Source organism: Gossypium hirsutum, chromosome D06 (assembly GCF_007990345.1).
Source record: "Gossypium hirsutum isolate 1008001.06 chromosome D06, Gossypium_hirsutum_v2.1, whole genome shotgun sequence".
Taxonomy (NCBI): domain Eukaryota; kingdom Viridiplantae; phylum Streptophyta; class Magnoliopsida; order Malvales; family Malvaceae; genus Gossypium; species Gossypium hirsutum.
This window is the reverse complement of record NC_053442.1, coordinates 65,282,761-65,308,144: the sequence shown is the minus strand read 5'-3', so window position 1 is coordinate 65,308,144 and position 25,384 is coordinate 65,282,761. Positions and strand designations below refer to the sequence as shown.

Here is a 25,384-nt window from a genome sequence, read left to right as displayed (position 1 = left end):
CTCATATGGGAGTTCAGGCTAGGCGGTTGGATTTAGACTACGGACGTTCTTTGGCAGGGAGTTGGGTGGGTGCATCTCTATACTGATGGGTCTACTAAGACGGAGTCTGGCTATACTACTGCTGGTGGAGTTATTTGTGGACAAAATGGAGAATGGATCCTTGGATACAATCGTTATTTGGGGATTTATTCAGTTTTGGAGGTTAAACTTTAGGGGGTCTTTGACTGATTGGCAATTATTCAGGAGAGGGGACATAAGAATGTTTTGGTAAGGTCGTCAAAGCGCTGCAGGCTAATCACTTGGAGAACTCACCCTCAACCTTGGTAAGAAGAATTCACTTGAGCTTGCAAAATGTTGAATAGTGGTGCTTCAAACATATTTCGAGAGATAAGAATAAAGTTGTCAATAAACTTACTAAGACGGTTTTGGATAGAGATACTGAGGTTCAAGTATTAGATAGCTTTTCTTGTATGAATATCAAATAATAAAATATAATTAACTTCTATTACCCTTATGAGCATAAAGGATTAAGGTGAGGAAGGTCCTAATAAAACAAAGAGTACCCCTGTGTAAGGCCCAATTTTAGCCCGGGGCCCAAAACCCAAACCGGACCAAACTAAGGTTAATAAACAAAAAGCAAGCAGCCCAACTAACCCAACTACAAACAGACCCGACATCAGATAGCCCAAGTGAAACCCAAACCTGAGCCCAAAATACCAACCCGATTCAAACCCAAAAGGCCCAATAACAAAACCCCAGCCCAATTCATCCCACAACCTAACGGCACCAGTGCTCCATGTGCGCCGTACCTCCCCTCATGCCTTTGCAGCGCTCTCGACGCCCGAAGCATGACGGACATCATCCGCTTTGCACCAAAATGGTCCGGGTTATCCCTCCAACACTCGTTGACCTTGCCCAAAACCTGCAAACAAGACAAAACGATAGAAGAGAATAGAGGCAAAAGAACAGTAGAAAAAAAGCAACATAATCGGCTATAAAGGCAGAACCAAATGTAATTCAAGAGGGGGATTTTTATTTTTTTGGAACATTTTGAGAACAAGAAAGCATAAATCAAAATCCTAAAGGTTTACATTTACCCTTTTACACTCCATCTTTAATCTACTTTTTTTTTCTTTTTTTTTGTGTTTATTATTTACATACGGAAGTAGAAACAAAAAAGAAAGAAGAAAGGACAAACCTGTACATGTTTTAAACAACGAGGGAGTCACCCCCGATGATCGGTGACCAGAAACCGAAAGGTTTCTTGAACTTTGGGGCATTTTTGTTAACATTTTGGGAATTTTGAACACGGATTCAGGCTTAGGAGGGTTGAAAGGACTAGATCTGAAATTTCTCCCCTCTCCGGCCACTGTGTACGGCAACGCCGTCAACGGTGGCCGGCGGCTGACTCGGCGGCCGATGGCCGTACCTCTGGCCGAATTCTGGGGAGAGAATGGGGTTTGGGAGCTTTTTTAGTTTTTTTGTTTTGAGGAAGAGAAAAATGAAAGAATTAGAAGAGATTTGGCTTTTATAGCATTAATAAAACGACATCATTTCACTTGGGGGTTTTAGTGCCAAAACGACGCCGTTATGCGCGGCCCGAGGGCGACCCGACCCACACCCAATGATCCGCGTGTTTCCATACTAACGGGATATTTTCTTGGCGAGTCCTTCTATTTCTCTCGCGATTTTCAATCCTGTCCTCTTTTTATTTTTTTTATTTTTCTTATTTCACCATATAATTTTAATCCTCTTTCAATATTAGTCCTTCGTATGCTGACCCCCCAGGGAATGACGCGTGTACGACTTGGGTTTTATTGCTCATTTGGGCCTTGTTAGTTGTCACGCATATCGTTTTGGTCCTTTTTCTTCTATGTGTTACTAATTTGCCCTAAAATTTTGTCCAGTTTCATTTTAATCCTCTGTATGTTATTTTAATTATTTTAATACTATTATTATTATATAACATCACTAATATTATTATTATTAAATATTTACGTATACTTTTTAATCCCAAGTTTTATTATATATACATGTCTTTTATACTATATATACGCACATATTTTACAATCCGTACATATCCATACACATACTTATATGTTTTTTATATTTTCATATAATTTATATACATACCTGCATATTTTCAGATATACATACTTATGTTTTTTACGCTTTATAATTTATATATACATAGATATGCATTTCTTATATATATACATTCACATATTTTATAACTTATAACTTATAACTTAAGTATATTGATATACATACATAGATATTTTATTTTTTATTCGTATTGTTATTGTCGTTCTATTTGACATTTATTTATTCATTTATTTATGTGCTCGTCATTATTTTTAGGAAATGCTTTAGTTCCTTTTTTATTTACTTATTATTTCATATATACTTGATTTGTTTTTTACGTATTTTATTTTTCTTTATTTTTTTGATTATTGCTCATATTAGTTATGCTTGTATTATCATGCTCATTATCATTTTGTTACACATATTAATATTGTATTTATTCCTACCATTTTATGTTAAATTAATTTTATTCAATGTAAATTATGGCTTTAAAATAAGTAAATTTTCGTATTTTGATATTCGAAAAGATCGTGCCCTAACTTACAGGGTTTCAACTTTCTCGACGAATTTAAACATACGAGTCCTTTCAAACTTAAACTTTTAAATGATCCTGGGAATTAATGAAAGATTGTGTTCTAACTTACGGGACGTGATTTTTTCTTACAAACTCGAAATAATCAAACATCTTTCAAAAATGAGTAAATCTTTGGCATCTATTCTCGTATCGAGAATTCAAGACATTGTGTCCTAACTTACGGGACGTAATTTTCTTTCTCGATTTGCGTGAAATATGCACTTTTTTTAAAATATTTTAGCATTCCAATAAAGGATCGTATTTTTAAATCTCTAAAGTTTCTAATTCTGGACACTAAAACACTAAATAATCAACTAGGTACCAATTTTGAGCGTTACGAGGGTGCTAATCCTTCTTCGTACGTAACCGACTCCCGAACCTGTTTCTCTGAATTTCGCAGACCAAAAGCATTGTTTTAATAAATCTAAATCGATTATTAAAAATAACCGTTCCACGAGGTGACCCGATCGCACCTCATCAAAAAAGATTGGTGGCGACTCCCATTTTTCGTTTTCTTTTTCAAAATATAAGTCGACCCCGTTTTGTCAAAGAAATGGTGTCAACACCCTGTAGCATTCCATGCCAAAGCATTTCCCCTCTACATTTCCTTCCTAGTGGTAAACAATGGCTGCCAGGTAACTAAAGAGGAAGGATCCGATGGGAATGTTGACCACCAAAACGTTATGGTTGACGCCAAAATTTTTCGTCCCCAACAGTTCCGTCATTAAAGATACAGATATGGAAGTCATTGCTCCCGTACTCATTCCAATGGTGGCGGTGCTGATATAAAGCCATAGGACGGTATTGTCGTTGACAAGTAATAGGAAGAAGGCTGCTCCTGTTGGAACCATTAATGCTACCTGCTGGTCTTGATATCATGTATTTTCTCCTGAAATTTCACCATTTATAGTATAATTAAATATGCTACTTTCATGCATTGGTCAACCTATAATAAACTAACCCCACATTGTCATTTCTGTAATATGATCAATGACTGAAGATAGTAGATAGATAATTTTGACAAAAAGAGAGTTATTTATTATTTCCTTGAGACAAAGCAATCCACCATTAATGGTATGAGGCGGCCAAAGAAGTCAAAGGATGAAGAATACCAAATACAACCAAAAGTTCAATCTCCTTAGCACCACCTTCACACCCATCTCCTCCATCACACTAACTATCTCGTTTGTTTCACTTATCTTGTCATCTCCACTAGTATTGCTTTCGCTTAGCTGATCTGCATTTATTTTGCTTAGATCGAATTGTCTGAATTCCCTCTCCCATGCTATGCGTAGTCCTTCTAAAACAGATATTGCTTCAATCCTAAATATTATGTCCTTACCGACCATCATTGAGTAACTACACAACCAATTTGCATCTGAATCTCTAAGCAATCCTCCAATAGATGCGTTGGAACTATTTGATGACGTTGCCCCATCCGTGTTGAGTTTAATCCATCCTCTCCCCGATAGCAACAAATGCATAGTAATGACCATAGGATTAGGTTGAAGCAAATTGGAAATCGACATTGTATAACTCCTCGCCCAAGTAAAACCTGTGCCCTCAAGATCTTGTACACAATTATGGCTATTAGAAAAAGCAAAATAATTTTGATTTTTCCATAGCAACTAGCATATAGTGGAGAAGAGTGTTTGCCATTCAATATGAGCATGTCTCGACATCACGAAAAGTCAATCTAATTTTAAGAAATGATAATCCCTAATTGCATGGAGCCCAGATTCAAAAATCATTTTTAAAAAGTATTGAAAAAAAATCATTTTAATTGAAATTTATGTGTTTATTGTGATTATGACAATGAATTTACAAAGCAAAATCACGTAGTATTGTCCTACTAAATGAGAATACATTTTTTTTTGTGAGTATTTCACACCCATAATACAGATAAAGTTGTTGGAACTTTAACAATGATACATAAATTACCATCATTCATCACATTTGACATCATACGAAACTTGAATTACTAATAGGTATTCCCAATCTCCAGTAAAAATAAATAAATTTATCCATTTATAATCTTCCGCTAGTTAGATTAATTGATTGTCCAATCGAAAATGATAACAAAATGTATAAGTTGTTAGAAGGAGTTCAAAACTACATATACATATTGTATACCACTTAATTTGCTTATTTTCTCTACGAAGAAGAGAGAAAAGTAAAGAACCTATAGATATTGATAAAACTACAATTATTGTTAACCAAGGAAAATAATGCGTGATAAAGACAAGATATACTATAAAAAAATAAATAGATTTAAAATATATTCAACTAGGTTTTTTGGACCGTACCGATAAACTAGACCCATACGATAAAACTTTTAGAAATAATTATTTCCAAAGCTATTCAATGATATTTGTATTCTATACCCCTAATCCTTCTTTTTCTTATCTTACCTCTCTTTCATTTTGTTATTGAATCAAGAATTCGAAGGCATTTCAAAGACTAGATATAAACTAAAATTATGTTCATAAATAAATTAATATATATATATATATAATTTTCAAAAAGTATATAGTAAACAAATGGGATGAAACGAAATAAAATAATGATAAGTAATTATAGACATATTTAAGTTTGAAACACTTATAAATATATTATATATACTATCAATAGGCACCTAAATTAGGTAATATAGAATGGGGAATTGCGGCGAAATTAAACTTATACATGATTAGTGTTCTAAAGATTGAACATGAAATTCCGATATATTTTGATAGACAATAACAAAATGGTAAATCGCATCATTAAAGAAGTTGAACGCGAAATGAAACAGTTGATTATTCATGTAAATCCGCCAACATATATAAGAAATTTATTGGAGGAAGATGTCTACTGCGCTATGCCTACAATGATTGATGGAGTACTGTACTCTTACACCCGAATGTCAGTGATTTAGGATAAGCGAACAAAAGAAAAAAGAACTCTTAGATAAACCTATAAACTACCAAAAAAACAGAGTAAACAAAAGGCATTTCTCAGAGGAAAACCATTATTAAGCAAATATATGTAATTATGTATAAATATAACCACTTCAATGAATTATACAACATTGGTTTAATCCCAACATATTTCACCAACTCAAAGTCAAATATTAGTATTAATTAATTATGAACAATAATGATTAAATCCATTAGATTATACATATTCTCCAATTTGATATTTTTAATCCTCAAAATTTTTTATGAATATTATGAAAAACCAATAAAGTGACATCTCGTTACACATCTACATCTATCGCATAAATTTTAAAAACAATAGAATTTGACAATAGTTAGAAATCTCAAAATTCCAAACTACAACTAAAAATAACCAAATTAAAATATAAAAACTAAATTTGTGACTTAAACATAACAATACAAGGACTAATTCCAGAATTTAAACTTTTACATCTCAAGAGAAAAATACCGTGCCAAATTTTACCAAGAACAGCACATTTCACCCACAAAAGATGATTTAACAACCTTTATATCATTCACATATTTCTATCAACCAAACATCAAATCCAAAACTTAAAAATATATAAACAAAGATTTAAAAGTTCACCATTTAACCAGAAATCACTTAAAAGCAGTCACAATAAGAAACATAACATAGACAGTTCTTTAAAAGCATGAACTTGTTTTTGATGTTCTAAATCAATAGACATCACTTAGGTTGCTAGGCAAAGCATCCATGGACAGAACTTAGTGTTCAAAACCTCACTATCCACACTTGATATAATCAACCATATACAAAACACATAACTACTGACTAAGAGATTGTTTGCTCATACCCTCCCCTTCTCCAAACACCACTTTCAGCGAGCTTCATACTGAACAACTGCAGCAAACACAAGGTTTTACAACATTAATTGTCAAAATAATGAAAGAAATAGCAAGTTCATCTCTCTTCGAGATGTGAAAAGGACCATGAGGAAATTCGTTTCGCATGTTAAACAAAGCTATAGATCTGCTTTTGGCTAGAATAAAATTGTAGAACTGAAACATCACACTTCAGGCAACATTAGGCAACAAAGAACACATCCCGAGCATTAACAAGAAACTTAATAAAAAAACTCAAACATTAAACGGATACACACCAAAAAAGAAAACTTGTGTATGGTCTAATATGCATCAAAAGTTTTATGTTTGGTCGGTCTCTGGAATACTGTAAGTTCACAATAGCAAAGAGGAGAATCATTAAGTTCTAATGGACAATCAATGTAGATTGATGAAGGTTGATACTTGATAATGTCCCGGTTGAATGTCTGATAATGGTGTGTTCTCACAAAGTATAAAAAGCAAAGGAAAAAGAGAATGAAGACCATAATGTAATTGTCTTTGACATGCCATCTTGATGTTGTTTAATTTCAGGATGAGAGATTTTGTATTAATATAAGAGGAGTGATCCTAAAATTTTAAGTTATTTGAATCTAGTTCATAATTACGGGAAAAAAGTTGCATTCAATTCAACACTGTCAAATATCGGAATAATAATCTCATATCACATTTTGTTTTATGTTTCACCTAAGTTAAATTTAGTACTGACTATGGTTCTATTCTGTTCCTGATCCTTGAAAAAAAGAACTTTTAAAATATCTCCTAAATTCATTCTTGATAGTGACACAAATAAGCAATGAAATACAATAAATCATTACAAATATTACTATAAAAAATAGTAAAATTAAGGAAAAGGACAAAAGTAGTGAGAAAGGAACATTACTTCTTCGGGTTCGCTTCTTGTAAAGAATGCGATAACCACATTCCCGGCATTGTATCACATCTCCATGCTTCAATGTGTTCTCTTGCCCACAGTCTTTATAACATCACCCCAAAAGAACAAAAAATCAAAAGACTTTACCAAAACTCAGGGTTTATTTAAGAGCTAAGAGGCTATATAATACTAACCTCCACAGATATAGGTAACAGGTTCAGGTTGTGGATCCATTGATGCTCACTCAAACAAGTTTTTCCTGATGAACCTGCTCAAAGGTCAAAGAGATTTTCACACAAGTCAAATTTAAATGAACAAATACCCCAAAACTTTTTTTGTTTTAATGTTCTCAAATATAGTTGGAGAAACATACATTGATATCCATGTCCTACTATATGTCAAGTACAACTATTAGATGAATGTTTCAGAGCAAACAAAGAGGAAAGTTCAGCGTAAACGATGATGGTTTCCTATAATTTACCCTACATAGGTTCCATAATCTAATTTTATGCACTTCATTGAAGAGAGATCGATTTCTTTTGGAGACCCCTCAACAGGTCAGAATTTTCATGGAGTCAAGGCCAGAGTCGTCTTCCAACTCTATAGAGAGAGGGAACGCCTCGTTGGAATGGACCATGCATGATCCACAGTCACTTACCAATGGCAAAACCTCGGGCTCTCCATAGATTTGGGAGATGACCTCAGCTCGACCCAGGGAAAATACCAACGTAATGGATCAGTCGGCTCGGTCTGCTCCAAACGGACGACGCTTTCAAAAACTTCTCTAAAGGATTCGGCATCCCCTCAACACTCTTCATTACCAGAAAACTCATCCAACAAAACTCTACCAAATAATATCAGGTAAGTCCAATTCTCTCGTACGATTCCAAAACTTTGGGTGCCCAATCATCCCAATTTCATCATCAATTTCTTTATTTTTACTAATGTATTGTAAATACTACACTCATTAACCTAATTCGTTCAAAAGAGCAATCGATTCAACAGAAGTAACCCTAAACCTTAATTTAAAAAAAATATTTAATTTTAATTCAGTAATCATATTCCAAGAAGAGAAAGAAGATGAAGAGCAGTAAATTGACGCTGGGTATTAAAAGAACTTACGAGTCACGAGAGAGGGAAAAATAGGACGGTCAGGCAGCTAAGAGAGAACGAAATTTTAGGAACAGCAAAGGAAGAGGAGGAGGAGGAGGAGGAGGAGGAGAGGTGGAGGCTTTGTTTGGCGGCGTGGATGTCTAAGAGAATTGAGAGTTGGGCTTTTAAAGGAAATTTAAGAAAACATTTTTTGTAGAGTTAATTTCCCCATGCATCTCAAACTATAACCTTCCTTCTAAATTAGTCTCCAAACTTTAAAACATTTTAATTACATCCCTACATTATCGATGTTATATCGATATGCTCCTTCTATTACTAAAATTATTAGTTTAACCGTTAAATGAAATGTCGGATCTAATGTGACATAACTTAAAATGAAAAATTTCAAGAAAAATGAAAATTGTAAAACTATTTGCTTTGAGATTTTCGAAACTTTTACAAAAGTTTTATCGTTCACTCTTCTTCTTCTTCTTTTTTTAGTTTTACTCTATTTTTAATTTTAACTTTTAAACGTTATGCAGGAATGTTTTACTTGTATTTAAAATTTTTATTTTAAATTATGTCACGTAAGATTTGAGAGTAAACTAACGGTTTTAATAATAAAAAGGACTTAATTGATATAACATTGATAGTTGGAGGGTATAACTAGAACATTTTGAAGTTTGAGGAGCAAATTTAAATGAAAATCATAGTTTGGGGATGTTAAGTGCAATTAACGTTTTTATATATTTTTAATAGAAGTAAAATTCATGTTAAAATTCACTATTAGTCCTTGTACTTTACTAAAGATATAGATTTAGTCTGTATAGTTTTTTTTTCAAAATTTAAAGTTATAATCCTTACAAAATAATAACAATTAATTAATTTTTTATTTCTAAAATCTGATAGGCAAACATATTATCATACCTCTCATGCCAACTTATTATTTTCACATGTTACTAAAAATTTAGTTAATAGATTAACGATTTATCATTTAGGGGTGAGCAAAACTCATTTCGATTCGAAAAAATCGAAAAAAAATCAAATTTCGAGTTAATTGAATCAAATTATTTGAGTTATTTGAATTATTCAAGTAAACTCGAATAAGTAATTTGAGTTTTGAGTTCGAATCGAGTTGAATTTTACAATTCAAACAGCTTAAATAATTCGAATAATAGATTGGTGTAAATACCCTTTTGGTTCCTGCTTAGTTTGAAAATTAACAAATTGGTCTCTCTCTCAACAAAAAAAATCTAAAAAATATATAAATAAAGTTAAAAAAATTAAAAATTTCTAGAAAAATAATTTTGGGACCTAAATAAGTTAATTAATTCAAGTTCATTATTATTTTTTTATTTTGCTTTGAATTTTTTTTCAAATATATATGGTTTTACATTTATGTGCTTTAACATGGAATTAGTTATACTCTACTAATATTTTAATTTGATATGTTTAATTTTTTAATTTAACTCAAACAATTACACTTGATTCGACTCGACTCAAACTTTATTTTACTCAACTCGATCCGAAAAAAGTTCAAATCGAGTTAGGATGATAAAATAAGACTTATCAACTCGATTAACTCAAAAAATTTTCACTCGCTTCGATCGAACGCTCACCCTACTATCATTTACATCAAAACTAAAATTTCAAATTTTAAAAAGTATAGGGACTTAGAATGATCTAATGGGAGAATATAGATTAAATCTATAATTATAAGCATAATACGAGACTAGTAATTGAATTTAACCAAATGGTTTTAATTTTTCCCTGTTTAGATTAGAACTAAACTTTCAAAATTCAAAAAAATACAAGAATTAAAATTGATTAAATTAAAGTATATGGACTAAATCACAACTTTTACAAAGTACAGAAACTAATAGCAGAATTTAACCTAAATTTTATATAACTAGGCTAGCCGCTCAAGCCCGGCCCGAAGGAACAAATTAATGCATGCCGTTCATGTTAAAAGGACCGAACGTGGGCCAACGGCTTTGATCAGTGAATTACAAGAGCTCTAGTATACAATGAACCGTATGTGATTTAAGCTTTCGAGTCCTTTCTCCTATATTCTTCGTGCCTCCCAAGACCGATCATCGTCTTTGCGTTACATTATCTCGCTGAATTTCTCAGGTAAGAAAAGAATAATTAAATTTCTTCATATATTCTAAAACGATTTTTAGGGTTTTCCCACTTGAATATTCAACAAATATTATTAATTTTGCAGAATTTAATAATTTATTCAATGTTCAGATAAAGGGGTTTTTTTTTATTTGTTGTCGTTGTTAGTTGATTGATTGGGCTGCTTTGAATTTATTTGTAGTTTGAAAACGATTTGGAGGGTTTTCTCGTTTGAATCTTCAACAATTAGGGGTTTTTTCCTTGGAATTTAATAATTTATTTATTGTTCAGATAAAGATTGTCGTTGTAGTTGAAGAGGATGTGGCTTTTTTAATTTAATTATTCTTTGGAAACGATTTTGAGGGTTTTCCCGTTTGAATCTTCCACAATTAGGGTTTTTTTCCGTTGGAAATTAATGATTTATTTAATGTTGAGATAAAGGTATTCTTTTTTTTTGTTGTAGTTGTTGGTTGATTTTTTAAATTTATTTATAGTTTGGAAACAACTTTGAGGGTTTTCCCGTTTGAATCTTCAACAATCAGTGTTTTTTTTTATGGAATTTAATGATTTATTTGATGTTTAGATAAAGGGATTCTTTTATTTGTTGTAGTTGTTGGTTGGTTGATTGATTGTTGTTGTGGTTGAAGAGGATGTGGGCTGCTTCATGTCTTGCATCGTGTTGTGCGGCATGCGCCTGTGATGCGTGCCGAACGGTGGTTTCGGGGATTAGTCGGAGATCTGCAAGGATCGCTTATTGTGGACTTTTTGCTCTTTCTCTTGTTGTTTCGTGGATCCTTCGCGAGGTTGCCGCCCCTCTGATGGAGAAGCTCCCTTGTATGTTTCGTTAAACTGTGCCTTCCTTATTATTTATTTATTATTGCTGCATTGTGTGATTCGCTTAATTAGCCTGTTTTGAGTTGATAGTATAAAAAAACTTTTGTTAATGTTTAACTGAGCAAATGATGCTGCTAAATTGTTGATAGTATCATAGCATTGGCGTATGCAATGGGCAGGGAAGATGAATTCTTTAGGCTTTAGTTTTTATTGTCATTTGTCTCATGACTGTTGGATCACTCCGAGCTAATTGTTCTTTTACATTATTTGTTGATGTATTGAGTATTTTAGGGAATCTGAAGAATGCTCAGATTTCCATGTGAACATGAAATTTATCACCGTTCACTATGTTTGGGGCCATGGTTTATTGAATCGATCCTGTTTCGTGGATAATTTGGAGTTTTCCCTTTTCCGCATTTTCCTTTGAGTGGTAACTGGTACTCATACCTTATTTCTGATCTACTGTGCTGCCCCATTTTAGATTGTCCTTAGTTATTGGTTTGGGGTCCCATATTTCATTAATATAATGTTTGAAGGTCAGCTTGTTGGAGTTATTTTGCTGATCTAGTGAATATGTTGTTGTTATTTATTCAGGGATCAACCATTTCCATAAAACACCCGACAGGGAATGGTTTGAAACGGATGCAGTGCTGCGGGTTAGCTTGGGAAACTTTCTGTTCTTTACTATCCTATCTGTCTCAATGGTTGGTGTGAAAAACCAGAGGGATCCTCGTGATGCTGTACACCATGGTGGATGGATGATGAAAATTATCTGCTGGTTCATTTTAGTGATTTTGATGTTTTTTGTTCCAAACGAGATTATCAGCTTCTATGGTAAGCTATGTTTTGGTGGACCATTCTACTAAATTAAGACTATGGTCCTTTTTGAAGTATCTTACATGCTATAGGAGAGAATTTTATTAAAGATTTAAACGATTAGAGAAGAAAATAATATGGCTAAAAGCACCTATAGTTAACTTAATATGACACTTAAATTTTGCTTTTACAGAGTCAGCATCAAAGTTTGGTGCAGGACTGTTTCTTTTGGTTCAAGTCGTGCTTTTACTCGACTTTGTTCATGGATGGAATGACAAATGGGTTGGATATGATGAGCAATTCTGGTTAGTTTTTTTTTTCTTTTATGATTTTTTTTATGGTATCTCTTCTTTCTATTCTTCAGATCAGGTGCCATGCTTGCTTTTTCTTGTAGGTATGTTGCGCTACTAGTTGTTTCTCTTGTTTGTTATTTGGCAACATTTGGCTTCTCGGGACTTCTCTTCCACTGGTTCACTCCATCCGGACAAGATTGTGGACTCAATACCTTCTTTATCGTTATGACATTGACTCTTGTTCTTTTGTTTGCCATAGTTGCACTGCATCCTGCGGTAAGCTTCTGTTTTTACGTCTTCGCAATCATAATAGCCCATCATTATCAATTCTATTAGTGTTTTGTGGAATAAAAATGTGTAAGAGTTAAAATTTTAATTGGAGTAAAGTCAAGGCCACCCTTTGCTAAATTTTAGACCAGCTTGAATTCTTGTGGATTGCATATCATTAATGGAAGCTGGGATGGGCTTAGCTCGAGTTGATGGCTTCTGTTAGATAATTGATAGTTTTTCCATGTTCGATAGACTAAATACCTTTTCGAACAAGTATTTTCTATTTCCCATCGATCAACCTATTGCAACTAAAGGATATAATATAGAACCGACATAAGAATAGGTCAATTGCAAAGATGGCTTAGATTGGACAAACTATTTTCCTATTTGACCTTGTGAGAATGCTCATTGTTGTGTTCTATAAAATTGAATTATTGAAGTCTCATCTCTCACTCTCCTCACATATTTCACTGTGTTTACACAAGTCATCACTACTATAGAGATGCTTCCGTTCATTCCCAATACGTATATCATGATGAAATACTTTATTCTTTTTTGTCATGTAACAGGTTGGCGGTAGCATTTTGCCAGCTTCAGTTATATCACTGTACTGCATGTACCTATGCTATAGTGGACTTGCAAGTGAACCGAGAGATTACGAATGCAATGGTCTTCACAAGCATTCAAAAGCAATTTCAACTGGTACCTTGACCTTAGGTCTGCTTACCACTGTCCTGTCAGTTGTCTACTCTGCTGTTCGTGCTGGGTCTTCAACAACTTTACTCTCCCCACCAAGCTCGCCTCGTGCAGGTATTGCTACCTTATACCACTAAAATAGCCATTCATTTGTGTTCTTTTCTTAAAATTTAAGCAAGTTTTTTTTACAAATTTCACATTTTTCAGGATGAGAATAAGGGTTGGTTTCCAAATTACAGATTTGGGGTTTACCTCTCCCCTTCTTTTCTGCTCCTTACCGCCTTTCTTATTGCAAGCTAAACCGAGGTTCTTTATGGCGGAAAAAAAAGAAAAAAAAAGGGAAGAAGATAAAATTATCATATATTGAGCTTTAGCTCAATTGACAGCATTGCTATTGCAGCAACTAGGAGCACGTAGGGTCGAGCATGTTTAAGCATGTTCTTTTTCCTATTTAAGGGTACAATTTAACATCTTGATTTGAATGGTTGACGGTGCAGGAAAGCCTTTGCTTCCAATGGACAAGGCAGATGAACACGAAGAAAAAGAGAAGAACAAGCCGGTCTCCTATTCATATGCCTTCTTCCACATAATCTTTTCTCTTGCAAGTATGTACTCAGCAATGCTTTTAACCGGATGGTCAACCTCGGTCGGAGAAAGCGGCAAGTTAGTCGACGTAGGATGGCCATCGGTGTGGGTTCGGATTATAACTGGGTGGGCAACAGCAGGTCTCTATGTATGGTCTCTAGTTGCTCCTATTCTTTTCCCAGAGAGGGAATTTTAGGTCTCCAAAGTAAGTTATTGGCCATTGTTGCAATAAATTTAGTTTATATGTGTGTGTGTGATTTGACTGACCAAGATGGATTAAAAAAAAATATTATGTGCGTCTCAAAAGAGAAGTTGAATATATGTGTGATTAATGATGGATTTGTTCTCACTCCTTATTGTTAATATTTTCATTATGTAATTATCACAATATTGAAGAAAATGTTTACCTCCACCCAAGATAGATAGTATCGCACCTGTGGACGTAATGTCTTTTGTATCAGTTTATTTCAATGTATTGTTCCAAATTTATCGGTATTTTTAAAAAATATTTAATATATGCATATTCAAATATAAAATATTCATACATCAATGAATGTACAATGTTTTGGTCGGTGCAATTGGAATTGAGCAGAATAAACTAGTGCGATTGATATAGATCGAAACTTTAGCTAGTGCAAAAGGGAGAGTTGCATCGATTTATTACTGGGATGGTTTGTGTTGGTTGGAACGGAACGGTTGAAACCGATGCAGTTATATTTTCAATCCTTTTCATTATGCTCAAATTTGTATGGTTTCCTCACACATTTCGTGTTAGATTGGTTACTTATTTTTTTGAGTAATTTAGAGGGTAAAAAAAATTAAAGATTACGATATGCTCAAAGTTCTTGTGCCTTTCATATATTTTGAATTTAATCTCCATACTTTTATTTTTAAGAATTTAATCCTTTTATTTTTCAAATTTTTAAAATTTAGATCCATTTGTTAATATTGTTAAATTCTTAAAAGTTCACCTCGGCATTTTAATTTGGATTATGTCAAACTCAAAGTATAGAGATTAAATCTTAAAATTGAGCACATTATAGGGACCAAATTTAAAATTTAACCATTCTTATATAATCTTTAAAAAGTAGATGAATTATAACTGAAATTTAGCCATTATTTCTCATGTCAAAAGAAAATTATGTCAATATTAAAATATAAAGATTAAATCTCAAATTTGAACAAAATATAAGGATTAAAACTGAAATTTAACAATTCTTATATAATCTCAAAAAGGTAGAGGGATTAATACTGAAATTTAGCCATTGTTTTCTCATGTCAAAAGAAAATTAAGAAAAAGAACGGACAGGAGTCTAAATTATGTAAAAATCAAAGGAGTCTAAATTATGTAAAAATCAAAGCGTAGAAATTGAATATCAAATTTGAGTGAAATAAAGGGATTAAAACTGAAATTTAGCCATGTTTATATAATGATAAAAAAACAGAGGGGTTAAAACTGAAATTTAGCCATTTTTTCTCAGTGTAAAAAGAAAGGGAAGGATGGGTGGCTTCTTAAGGAAAGCCTTAGCCTTTTATATATAGTAGTATAGATTACAGCTTCTTTACCGAGCTCTAACTCATTTATGGCTCCTAACAAAAATTGCATTCTAATTTACAAAAATTGAGAAATTAGTTCATTTATTTTGTTAGAATTTGGCTTCATACTTTATGGAAATTAAAAATTAGTCCAAATATCGGTTAACATAAACTCGAACTACTAATTTGTACTAATTTCTAAATTTTCGTAAACTAAAAAAAATCAAATTCAGACAAATTAAAATAAAGGGACTAAGTTATTAATTTCCGTAAAATGGAGGGAGAAATTCAAATTATACCATTGTAGATGGTGTGGTTATTTTGTTAGCTACTTATTTTCTCAGTTTCAGATATCTTTCCGCTCAAGAAAAGTAGAAGAAAGCAAAAAAAAAAAAATGGCGCCTGAACCGGAAGATGAGTTCAAGGACGAGAAAAACCCTAGACCTCTTGACGAAGATGATATCGCGCTTCTCAAAACCTATGTAAATTTTGAACTCTCTTTCTCTCTGCTCGTTGTTTTTCGTTGAATCTTTCGTTTATTGTTTCTTTTTCGCATTTCAGATCTGTTTAAGATACGGAAGTTCGCTTTTTTAATTCTTTAATTTAGTGTATTTATATGTTTGAGATGTGCTTGTTAACATTAACCGCCAATTTTTAGGGTTTATGAAGTGAAATACACTGTTGAAGATCCTATGATTTGATTTTTGATGCTCCTTTTTGCTTTAGAAGTATTGATTATGTGGACAAATACATGAGAATTTTCGTTTTTTTTTTTTTGTGTGGCAGGGTTTAGGTCCTTATTCAACGAGCATTAAGAAAGTTGAAAAGGAGATTAAGGAAATGGCGAAGAATGTAAATGATTTATGCGGTATATGATTTCTCCCTTCTTTCACTGCTTACGAATAGGGTTGTAATCGAGCCAAGTGGAGTCTGAATACTGGCAAGCTTGAGATCGACTTGAAATTCAAAGTTCGATACTTGGCTTGAGCTCAATCGAGCTTGAGCTCAGTTCGAGATATAATCGAGCTAATCAAGCTTGATTAAGCTTGTTTATCAATTTTGCACTCGAGTTGGAACTTGAGCTTGGTTAAGTTTGTACGTGTTCAAGCTCGAGCTTTGCTTGATAATTAAACTAAGAGTTAATAATATATATTAAGGGCAATAACATAATATATAATATTTAAATATATATTAAAATGAAAAGCTCGATAAGGCTTGCAAGCTGTTCAAGCCAAGTATTACTAAGCTCAAATTTGGCTTGATAATTACTAACTGGAATTCGAGTTTTTTTTCGAGTCAAATTCGAGTAACTTGCCAACACTAGTGTCTCATTTACACCCCTACTTATGTTGCTGTTTTACGAAGTCATTTGCTTGCCTTATTTTTTTTCTGTTTTCTTGTGTAGAATTGGGGTTGAACTGTATATTTTCATAAATTTTGTTGTTTGGTACCAAGTGAAGAGTTAGAACTAATCTTGCTTTTGGTGCTTGTTACAGCATTAATGATGCAATATAATATATTGTATGGCATATTAGTTTATATTATCATGTGAAAAATCTGTGTATTGGGTTGTGGTTGGTGGAGCATAAGTTAGCTCTTCAGGGAACATGCCTGCTTGTCTCTAAAAACCTTAATTTGCAGTATCTGACCAATCTTGACTAGGAAAAGCTTTCTTTTTGCATACAATTTTTAAGCATTAATATGTTTCCGTAATCCCTCTTCTTACTGTTGTGACTTCTTGATTGGCTACTGTGAACACAGCATCATGTGATTATGTTTAGCAGTTGTGGCTGTCATACTAACGGATTCCCTTTTCTTTGCTGGTATACTTTGCTAAATAGGCATCAAGGAATCTGATACTGGGTTAGCTGCGCCTAGCCAATGGGATCTTGTCTCCGATAAGCAAATGATGCAGGAGGAGCAACCACTTCAGGTATTAAGATATACTAAAATGGTTTCAAGAAAATTGTGGATTTATGTTGCTTTCTCGAGTCATTGAGTATTGGCTTTATTTTTTCATCCAGGTGGCAAGATGCACGAAGATAATTAATCCAAATACCGAAGATGCCAAATATGTTATAAATGTTAAGCAAATTGCCAAGGTATGTATCTATGCATCTCTGAGTTTAATATTTTCCCATCTGGATAGGCATCAGAAATTTTTTATTTGATATGCATTTGGCTTCTAACTGCAGTTTGTTGTTGGGCTTGGTGACAAAGTTTCCCCCACTGATATTGAAGAAGGCATGCGCGTGGGGTAAGTTTTCAATATGTTGAAAGTATATACGTTTCAACGTTACTCTCTTATGCTTTTCCTAGATTTTTATATCCGGAAAATAGTTTATTTCTCCCGTTGCAGTTGTATTGTTGCCTCCTTCATTTGTAACCTCAGAAATTTTTTAGATAGGTGTATGTTTGCATGACCTGAATTTATTTGTTGCCTTTGCAGGGTTGACCGCAACAAATATCAGATACAGATTCCCTTGCCTCCAAAAATTGACCCAAGTGTAACCATGATGACTGTTGAGGAGAAGCCAGATGTGACATATAATGATGTTGGTGGATGCAAGGAACAAATCGAAAAGATGCGAGAAGTATGTATGGCACCATCTTCTTTTAATATGTACACGCGCACACATAGAAAACTTTCAGGCTTTCTCATACTATGGATTGATGAGTTTTCTTTTTTCCTTTAGGTTGTTGAGCTACCCATGCTTCATCCTGAGAAATTTGTCAAGCTCGGGATTGATCCTCCTAAGGGTGTTCTTTGCTATGGTCCTCCTGGAACCGGTAAGACACTTCTTGCAAGAGCCGTCGCAAACAGAACTGATGCTTGCTTCATTCGTGTTATTGGAAGTGAGCTCGTTCAAAAATATGTTGGTGAAGGAGCTAGAATGGTCCGAGAACTGTTTCAGGTTATAACCTGCTAAAGTAGTTGTTTAACTTTTCTCTTGAAAGTTATTCTAGGCTACTTATTTTATTTTGGCGTTACCGCAGATGGCACGATCAAAGAAAGCATGCATTGTGTTCTTTGATGAAGTTGATGCGATTGGGGGTGCACGTTTTGATGATGGTGTAGGTGGAGACAATGAGGTTCAACGTACCATGCTTGAAATTGTGAACCAGCTCGATGGCTTTGATGCTCGTGGAAACATCAAAGTCCTGATGGCAACAAACAGGTCAAAGCTGCTACCTACGATTTCAACTCTTTATATTCGACGAAGCATTGCATCATCTTTTGCTCCTTCAAGCCATCCTGACTCGAATATTCGGAACAGGATATGCTTACTGCTTTTGTTGTACTCTATTTCATTCATTTTTCAGGCCAGACACACTAGACCCTGCATTATTACGTCCTGGACGACTGGATCGTAAGGTTGAGTTTGGTCTTCCTGATTTAGAGTCTCGGACACAGATATTCAAAATCCATACAAGAACAATGAATTGTGAACGTGATATTAGATTCGAGCTTTTAGCCCGACTTTGCCCAAATTCCACAGGTAGAATCTTTTTCCCAAAGTTTTATCTTGTTTCGAATATTGTTTGACTTACAAAGAGTGATTTCGAGATTTTTATGGTATTTTATTCACAGGAGCCGATATAAGAAGTGTGTGTACTGAGGCCGGAATGTATGCCATTCGGGCTCGAAGAAAAACAGTGACGGAAAAAGACTTCCTTGATGCAGTGAACAAAGTCATAAAGGGATATCAAAAGTTCAGTGCAACACCTAAATACATGGTTTACAATTAAACCCAGAAACTGGTGAGACCATATTTATTTGCAGTTCCTGAACTCCTATAAGACATGCATTTGATTCTATCATAATATATATTCAGTGTATTGGAATTATATATATTTACAGTGCTGGTTTTAAATTTGTTTTAATGGGGATTTCATATTTGCATATTCCATTTCGTATATTATTTATTTTTGGTACCATGAAGTTCCTAGTCTAAGAATTGCCTTAGAAATTGATATAAAAATGAATTATTTAGTTAAAATGACAACGTAGGTATTTATAAAATCAGTATTTGAAGTTTAAATTCCGTTGTGTGTACTTTCTTCATATAGGAAAAGATAAAAATTGGTTCTATGATTTTCGTTTTTAATGTTTGAATTTATGTTCTTTCATTAGGAATATAGATAAAAACATCGTTAAGATAATATTATTTATTTCATAAAAAATGAATTTTTACTGTTAAATTTTATAATTGGTAAACTAGCAGATTTAAGTATTGAATATAATTTTATTATTTGATAAAAGTAAATATTAATTTTTCTAAAAACGATTTAATTTTAATTTTTTTATGTAATGTTTTATATTATTAATATAACGTTTGATATTAATTTGGATGGTTTGGATGAATGATGAATATAATATTTTTTTAAAATCTTTATTTTATTTTAAGTATAAAATTAAAATAACTATGAAACACAGTTAAAGTTAAAGTTGAAATGGAAATTTATTTTTAATGATTTATCATCACAGACTATTAAGAAAGATGTATAATTGTATTAGTTTCAATTCAATACCATCATTATCAATATATATTTTGCCGAATGTTTTTTCTTCATAGATATAACAATTGTACAAAATATTACGTAAATTTATTTTAATTTTTACACTAATACAATATTAATAGATTAGAGTATTAGGCAAAAAAGAATATTAAATTGCAATTAATGAAATATTCCAAATGGATAACAACAAGAAGAAATGAGTGAAATTACACTAGATCTCTCCACTTCAAAACATCGATCTTATTCAACTTAAACTGGATGCATATATCTGAAATAGCCTGTTCATTAACGCTGCCATTTTCATATCCTTTGCGAAGAAGCTCATCCAATTCCTTCGATGCCTCCATCATCTAATCAGCACAATCATAAACAATGTTATTCTCCCATATAAAATGGGAAACATTCACACATCAAGAGCATGAAACAGGAAAAGGAAACCTCGGCAGAGGGGTTTTGAGCTCGGGAGTAATCTGAGACTAGTTCAAGGAGCTTCTCACTTCCCTGCAGCATGGGGAAACAACGGTGAGTGGGTGATTATTTTGTATGCCTACGAATTATACGAGGTGGAAGTAGGGATGATAATAGAGCAAGGCAGGGTTCCATAGTAGATACACTTTGTTTCACCACCTGTCCTGCCTCTGTATAATCTTAAAATCCATTACTATTTTCATGGATGTTGAATGCATCCATCTCCGCTCCTCCCCATTTCGCTTCAATTTAATTTTTGCTACATATCTTTGATATTTTCAATATTTTTAAAGTTAAGTAAATATTTAAACATGAAATATATGAATTTTTCTATAATATGATATTACATTTTAACCATTTTAATAGTTATATATAAGCAAAGAAAAAATGATAGTTTTATATAGTGGAGCATGGCGGGACAAATAATTATCATAACCACTTCATACTCATTGCTTAAAAGAAAAAATCGACCCAGCTCACCCTATATCCACTTTTCAAAAAGAAAATCCACTCCATCGGTTTAAATCCATGGACAGTTCGGGTTTTGCCATTCCCGAGTGGGAGGTTCAAAAACTGGTGATTAAATTCGAAGATTTGACACCGAAAACTAAGGTATACATACTATGGAACTCTGAATTCTTTATTGCTTAACAACTAACAACTAAGAACGGTTCCTTTTTTCCTCGTTCACCTAGAAACGAAACTGGATCTTCTTCCAAACTTTAAGCAAGCATGCCGAGCTCTTAAGAGAAGTGGAAAGCAAAAGGCAAGGAACCTCAATAGAGAAGTAGTGTTTGTGAATATCTCATCAGAGTTAGGCACTACATATACTCGGACTCATCTGTCAGGGTTGAATATGGGTGTATTCAACTTTTTCCTATGTTTTTCATTCATTTGTAGGGTCATATCTCTATACTTGGACACAATTACTTAAAGAAAAACAAGAGTTGGAATAAAACAACTTGGGCGGCCAACATAGGTTATGCTAAACTGTTCATTTCAAATATTACCCACATTAACAAACCTCTCGACTACAGTATCTTTTAAACCACCCCAAAGTATCTCTAGGAACAGTAATCCTCACCTGGAGAGCTCGCCAATGTGAATAAGTGCGAAACAGGACCCAAAAGAATGGGATGTTAGGCAGAGGTAGAACCTGGTGAGAAAGAAGATTAAACAAGGATGTGAGACAAAACCGGAATGAGAAAAAAAGGGTCAAGAAGGAAGGTCATTGAACAGTAAATGATGGAATAACAAAAGTAACCACATACGTACAGCAAGTGCAGTAGTCAGTGGAAGCAACGTAACTGAACCATAAAAGTATTTCCTGTGTATAACAGTACCCCTGAAAATCAAAGAACAATATGTTTAAAAATAATATTGGTTTCTTGCATGCTATGGGTAAAAATACCATGGAGACCCTTTTACTAGGAGTCAAATTATATTTTATCCCCTTTACTAAAAAATGAGCAAATTAGTACCTATACGTCAAATTAATCTTTTTTGTTAAAAGTTACATTAATTTTTATTGTTAAAAAAGCTAATCTAGCAAACAGAATAACCAAACAATTATAGGTAACGTGCCACGTGTACTTCATGTTAACATACAGAGATCAGTTTTTAACAATAAAAATGAATGTAAATTTTAATAGGACCAGTTTGGTTTTTGATCTAATAAATAGAGACTAATTTGCTTTTTTTTTTAGTAGAGGAGCAAAATGCAATCTGACTCCTATCACAATGAGCTTTCTATGGTGTACTTTTACCGCATGCTATGTTACTCAAACTTAGGCATGAGTGTCAAATAGCATGTTTAATTATTTCTAAAGTTTTTCCATGTATTTGGAAAACGAAGAGTCGGAACTATATAGCTTGCAGAAACTCAAACAATACACAAAAAACATATGAACATAAATTAAACAACATCAATCGTCGAAAACCATCTTTTTATTTTCATTGGATTGTTAAATGTCGAGACATCAATAAACAGTCCACTGAGGCAAAAACTGTATAGAGACACTCGATGTCCATAGATATACATGATGATTCTAGCAGAAGGGCATTCCCAATAACTCCAAAGTGGTACCTCGGAAATGCCATAAACCAAGTTACACAACCTTGACCACTATTCTCATGTTCATTCTTTAAAAACATAGAAACCTTCTGTGTAGAAACACCTGTTTGCACACGGGAAACTATTCTAATCTCTTGCATATTGGTGAAGCAAATAGAAAGAAAGTAAAACAATTACCTCATGGCTATATGTCGTAATCTTCGCCGCACAAGCCTAGAATTTAAACTGCAAAACTTATAAGTATTAGGAACAAACTAGCAATCACCCAAAGTGCCAGACACTTGAAAACCGAAATCTGGTATTCTCAAGGATCTTTAATGTTAATTTTTCCATAAAAGAAGCTTAAATTCCATCTAGATTTCAACATAGGGAGAAACCATAGAAGGATGCCTACCATTGTTCATTCTCAGGTATTGCAAAAGTTCAATTTAAGTAGAAATTTTACAAAATTGAAAACAAGCAAAAGAAAAGACACTACCACCTACATTATTGCAAACGATTGTTTATTAAAAAGCCACTTGCATTTGCTATTTATGAGCTGTTATATTGGCCAGATATTTATGTACAACATGTTATGCCCTACGTGCTTTGATCCTTCCTTTTTCTTGAAGTACCCCTATTCGACACGTTTTCAGACACAGGTATAGGATGTAACCCTCCAAATACACGAGAACACTTATAATATATAGAACAAACTGGTATGGCCGTACCTGAGTACTCAAGTTATGCCAATAACAGTATAGCTATTCTATTTTGTACCAAAATTTCCATTCGCGTTGCTATATATGAGCTGTTATATTGGCCGAAAATATGTACAACATGTTATGCCCTACGTGCTATGCTCCTTCGTTTTTCTTGAAGTACCCTTGTTCAACACATTTTCAGACATGGGTAAAGGGATATAACCCCCCAAATTCACAAAACAAAATTATAATATATAGAAAAAACCTGTATCTGACGCCTGTAGCTGAGTTGGAGCACATAGGCTATGCCAATAACAATATAGCTATTCTAATTCCCAATACCCTCCAAATGCACGAGAACACTTAATAATATATAGAACAGACCAGTATCTAACACCCATACCCGAGTCGGAGCACATAGGTTATGCCAATAACAGTATAGCTATTCTAAAAAAATTACACCAGGGAACTGATTATCAAAGCTAGATGTAATGAAAGATGAATTTATACTTGAATATAGATCCCAGAGAACATTTGAATACAAACATTAGCAAGATTATGAAATATAACTATATCTAACGTATAAAATAGAACATTTAGCAATAGAATTTTTTAGAAAAAAGGAGAAAATAAATAACCTGGGGGGGTATGTAATCCTAACATTAGTGACCTCTTTACTTATAGATTTCAACAAAATCTCAGATGGCTTAACTCGAGCTAAAAGCTGCAATCCAAACCTACATATGTTAAAACCAAAAAAACACACATAAAAAAAATAAAAAAGATCAACAATAAACTAAGGCCAGAAAACCCAATAATTTAAACTAATCATATTTGATTTTTAAGTAATACCCATGAAGCTTGTTCTTGAAACTACCCTCAGGGGCCTTTTCCAAACCAACCCAAGCATTATTCATCTATGATTAAAGAAAAAAAAATGGAATCAAAGCATATTAAAATGTAGATTGAAAGTTAATGAGACCATGAAATGAAAAAAAAAAAGGACCTTGTTTGAAATGAAATCAACAAGAAGCTCAGCATTGGCATTGAGGGGTTTTGAATTTGATGAAATCTTCTTCCAAAGTTCTTTAACAGTGGAAGGAGTGTTAGCAGAGTTAAATGCTGATGCAGATTGATCAATGGATCTGCTAAAACACCAGATTTTACCCTTAATTGGAAACACCACCAATCTTGCCTTCATAATGTATGATAAAATGTCAAAGAGAAAAGAAGAAGAAGAATTTAACGGCGATGAGTAGAGACTGAAAGAGTGTTGTTTATTTGGGTATTGGGGTATTAAAAATCGATGGAATCAAAAGGATCTGTATATTCAAAAGCTAAAGAACAAGAATCAAAAGATCCTCTTTGTTTTTACAAAGGATTCAACAATTTTACAAAGAAACAAAAAATGGGTTTTGTTTGTAATGAATTAAAAACACTCGATGAACAAGTGTAAATCGATAAAATGTTCACAAAAGAATTTTGGTGAGAGAAGCGGCGAGAATGCAAGATGCTAGTGATAGGGAAACGTAAACTAATTTTAACCAAAAATCAAAAGATTTTTACTTAAGAAAAAAGAGAAAAGAAAAAATGAAAAATGCAATTACTTTTTTTATGTTTGATTGAAAAGTTCAAAGTTTGAAATTTTTGTTGAGAGAATATGGGATATATTGTCAAATTAATTTAGAATTTAGATCACTCCAATGTGTATTTTTATTTAGGTAAATTAAAAGAGTAGTTACTTTTGTTTGCTTCGTATTATATTTTAGTCATTTACATTATCGTTTTGTTATAGTCACTCCACCATTAAACTTTGTTACCTTCCTAATGACAATACTACGTGGCAGTCCAAATGGGTTGCCAACTTGGATGTCTTGCTGGGATGAAAATAGATTTTTAATTAAATAAATTTAATTTGAACTGTCACACAAGGCGTCTAAATTGACATTTAAAACTCATTTAGACTGCCAGGTAGGACCGCTATTAGGGAGGTAACAGAGCTTAACGGTAGAGTGACCACTTCGTA

General features: G+C 33.3%; 4 protein-coding genes and 1 long non-coding RNA gene across 7 annotated transcripts; 2 read left to right on the top strand and 3 right to left on the bottom strand.

Moving 5' to 3' along the window:
* Positions 1 to 482: 482 nt before the first annotated feature.
* Positions 483 to 1,512, bottom strand: LOC107961532 (uncharacterized). The gene is made up of 2 exons (XR_001701317.2): positions 1,199 to 1,512; positions 483 to 922 (listed from the first exon to the last, which is right to left on the bottom strand). It is a non-coding gene; the product is annotated as an uncharacterized lncRNA (long non-coding RNA).
* Positions 1,513 to 6,197: 4,685 nt separating this feature from the next.
* On the bottom strand, positions 6,198 to 8,693 carry LOC121218671 (DNA-directed RNA polymerases II, IV and V subunit 12). The gene is made up of 4 exons (XM_041096260.1): positions 8,492 to 8,693; positions 7,564 to 7,637; positions 7,379 to 7,471; positions 6,198 to 6,496 (listed from the first exon to the last, which is right to left on the bottom strand). The coding sequence occupies exons 2-4, from the start codon at positions 7,601 to 7,603 to the stop codon at positions 6,474 to 6,476; spliced, it is 156 nt and encodes a 51-aa protein (XP_040952194.1). The 5' UTR covers positions 7,604 to 7,637; positions 8,492 to 8,693; the 3' UTR covers positions 6,198 to 6,473.
* Positions 8,694 to 10,442: 1,749 nt separating this feature from the next.
* LOC107960278 (probable serine incorporator) lies at positions 10,443 to 14,493 on the top strand. 2 transcript variants are annotated; one of them, XM_041096259.1, is made up of 7 exons: positions 10,443 to 10,594; positions 11,230 to 11,416; positions 12,011 to 12,250; positions 12,426 to 12,537; positions 12,627 to 12,801; positions 13,365 to 13,605; positions 13,989 to 14,493. In XM_041096259.1, the coding sequence occupies exons 2-7, from the start codon at positions 11,233 to 11,235 to the stop codon at positions 14,270 to 14,272; spliced, it is 1,236 nt and encodes a 411-aa protein (XP_040952193.1). In that variant the 5' UTR covers positions 10,443 to 10,594; positions 11,230 to 11,232; the 3' UTR covers positions 14,273 to 14,493. The 2 variants fall into 2 exon arrangements, with proteins under 2 accessions (XP_040952193.1, XP_016752079.1); XM_016896590.2 differs by having other exon boundaries at positions 10,450 to 10,594; positions 11,193 to 11,416.
* A 1,150-nt stretch (positions 14,494 to 15,643) lies between these two features.
* On the top strand, positions 15,644 to 19,518 carry LOC107960279 (26S proteasome regulatory subunit 7A). The gene is made up of 10 exons (XM_016896591.2): positions 15,644 to 16,094; positions 16,399 to 16,480; positions 17,454 to 17,545; positions 17,637 to 17,714; positions 17,808 to 17,869; positions 18,062 to 18,206; positions 18,309 to 18,527; positions 18,610 to 18,791; positions 18,937 to 19,112; positions 19,205 to 19,518. The coding sequence occupies exons 1-10, from the start codon at positions 16,008 to 16,010 to the stop codon at positions 19,360 to 19,362; spliced, it is 1,281 nt and encodes a 426-aa protein (XP_016752080.1). The 5' UTR covers positions 15,644 to 16,007; the 3' UTR covers positions 19,363 to 19,518.
* Positions 19,519 to 20,264: 746 nt separating this feature from the next.
* On the bottom strand, positions 20,265 to 25,061 carry LOC121218670 (uncharacterized protein C23H3.12c). Of its 2 annotated transcripts, XM_041096257.1 has the most exons (8): positions 24,365 to 25,061; positions 24,211 to 24,275; positions 23,997 to 24,095; positions 22,853 to 22,900; positions 21,877 to 21,946; positions 21,686 to 21,757; positions 20,572 to 20,634; positions 20,265 to 20,483 (listed from the first exon to the last, which is right to left on the bottom strand). In XM_041096257.1, the coding sequence occupies exons 1-8, from the start codon at positions 24,557 to 24,559 to the stop codon at positions 20,340 to 20,342; spliced, it is 756 nt and encodes a 251-aa protein (XP_040952191.1). In that variant the 5' UTR covers positions 24,560 to 25,061; the 3' UTR covers positions 20,265 to 20,339. The 2 variants fall into 2 exon arrangements, with proteins under 2 accessions (XP_040952191.1, XP_040952192.1); XM_041096258.1 differs by lacking the exon at positions 24,211 to 24,275 and having other exon boundaries at positions 23,997 to 24,082; positions 24,365 to 24,989.
* Between the last annotated feature and the right edge of the window lie 323 nt (positions 25,062 to 25,384).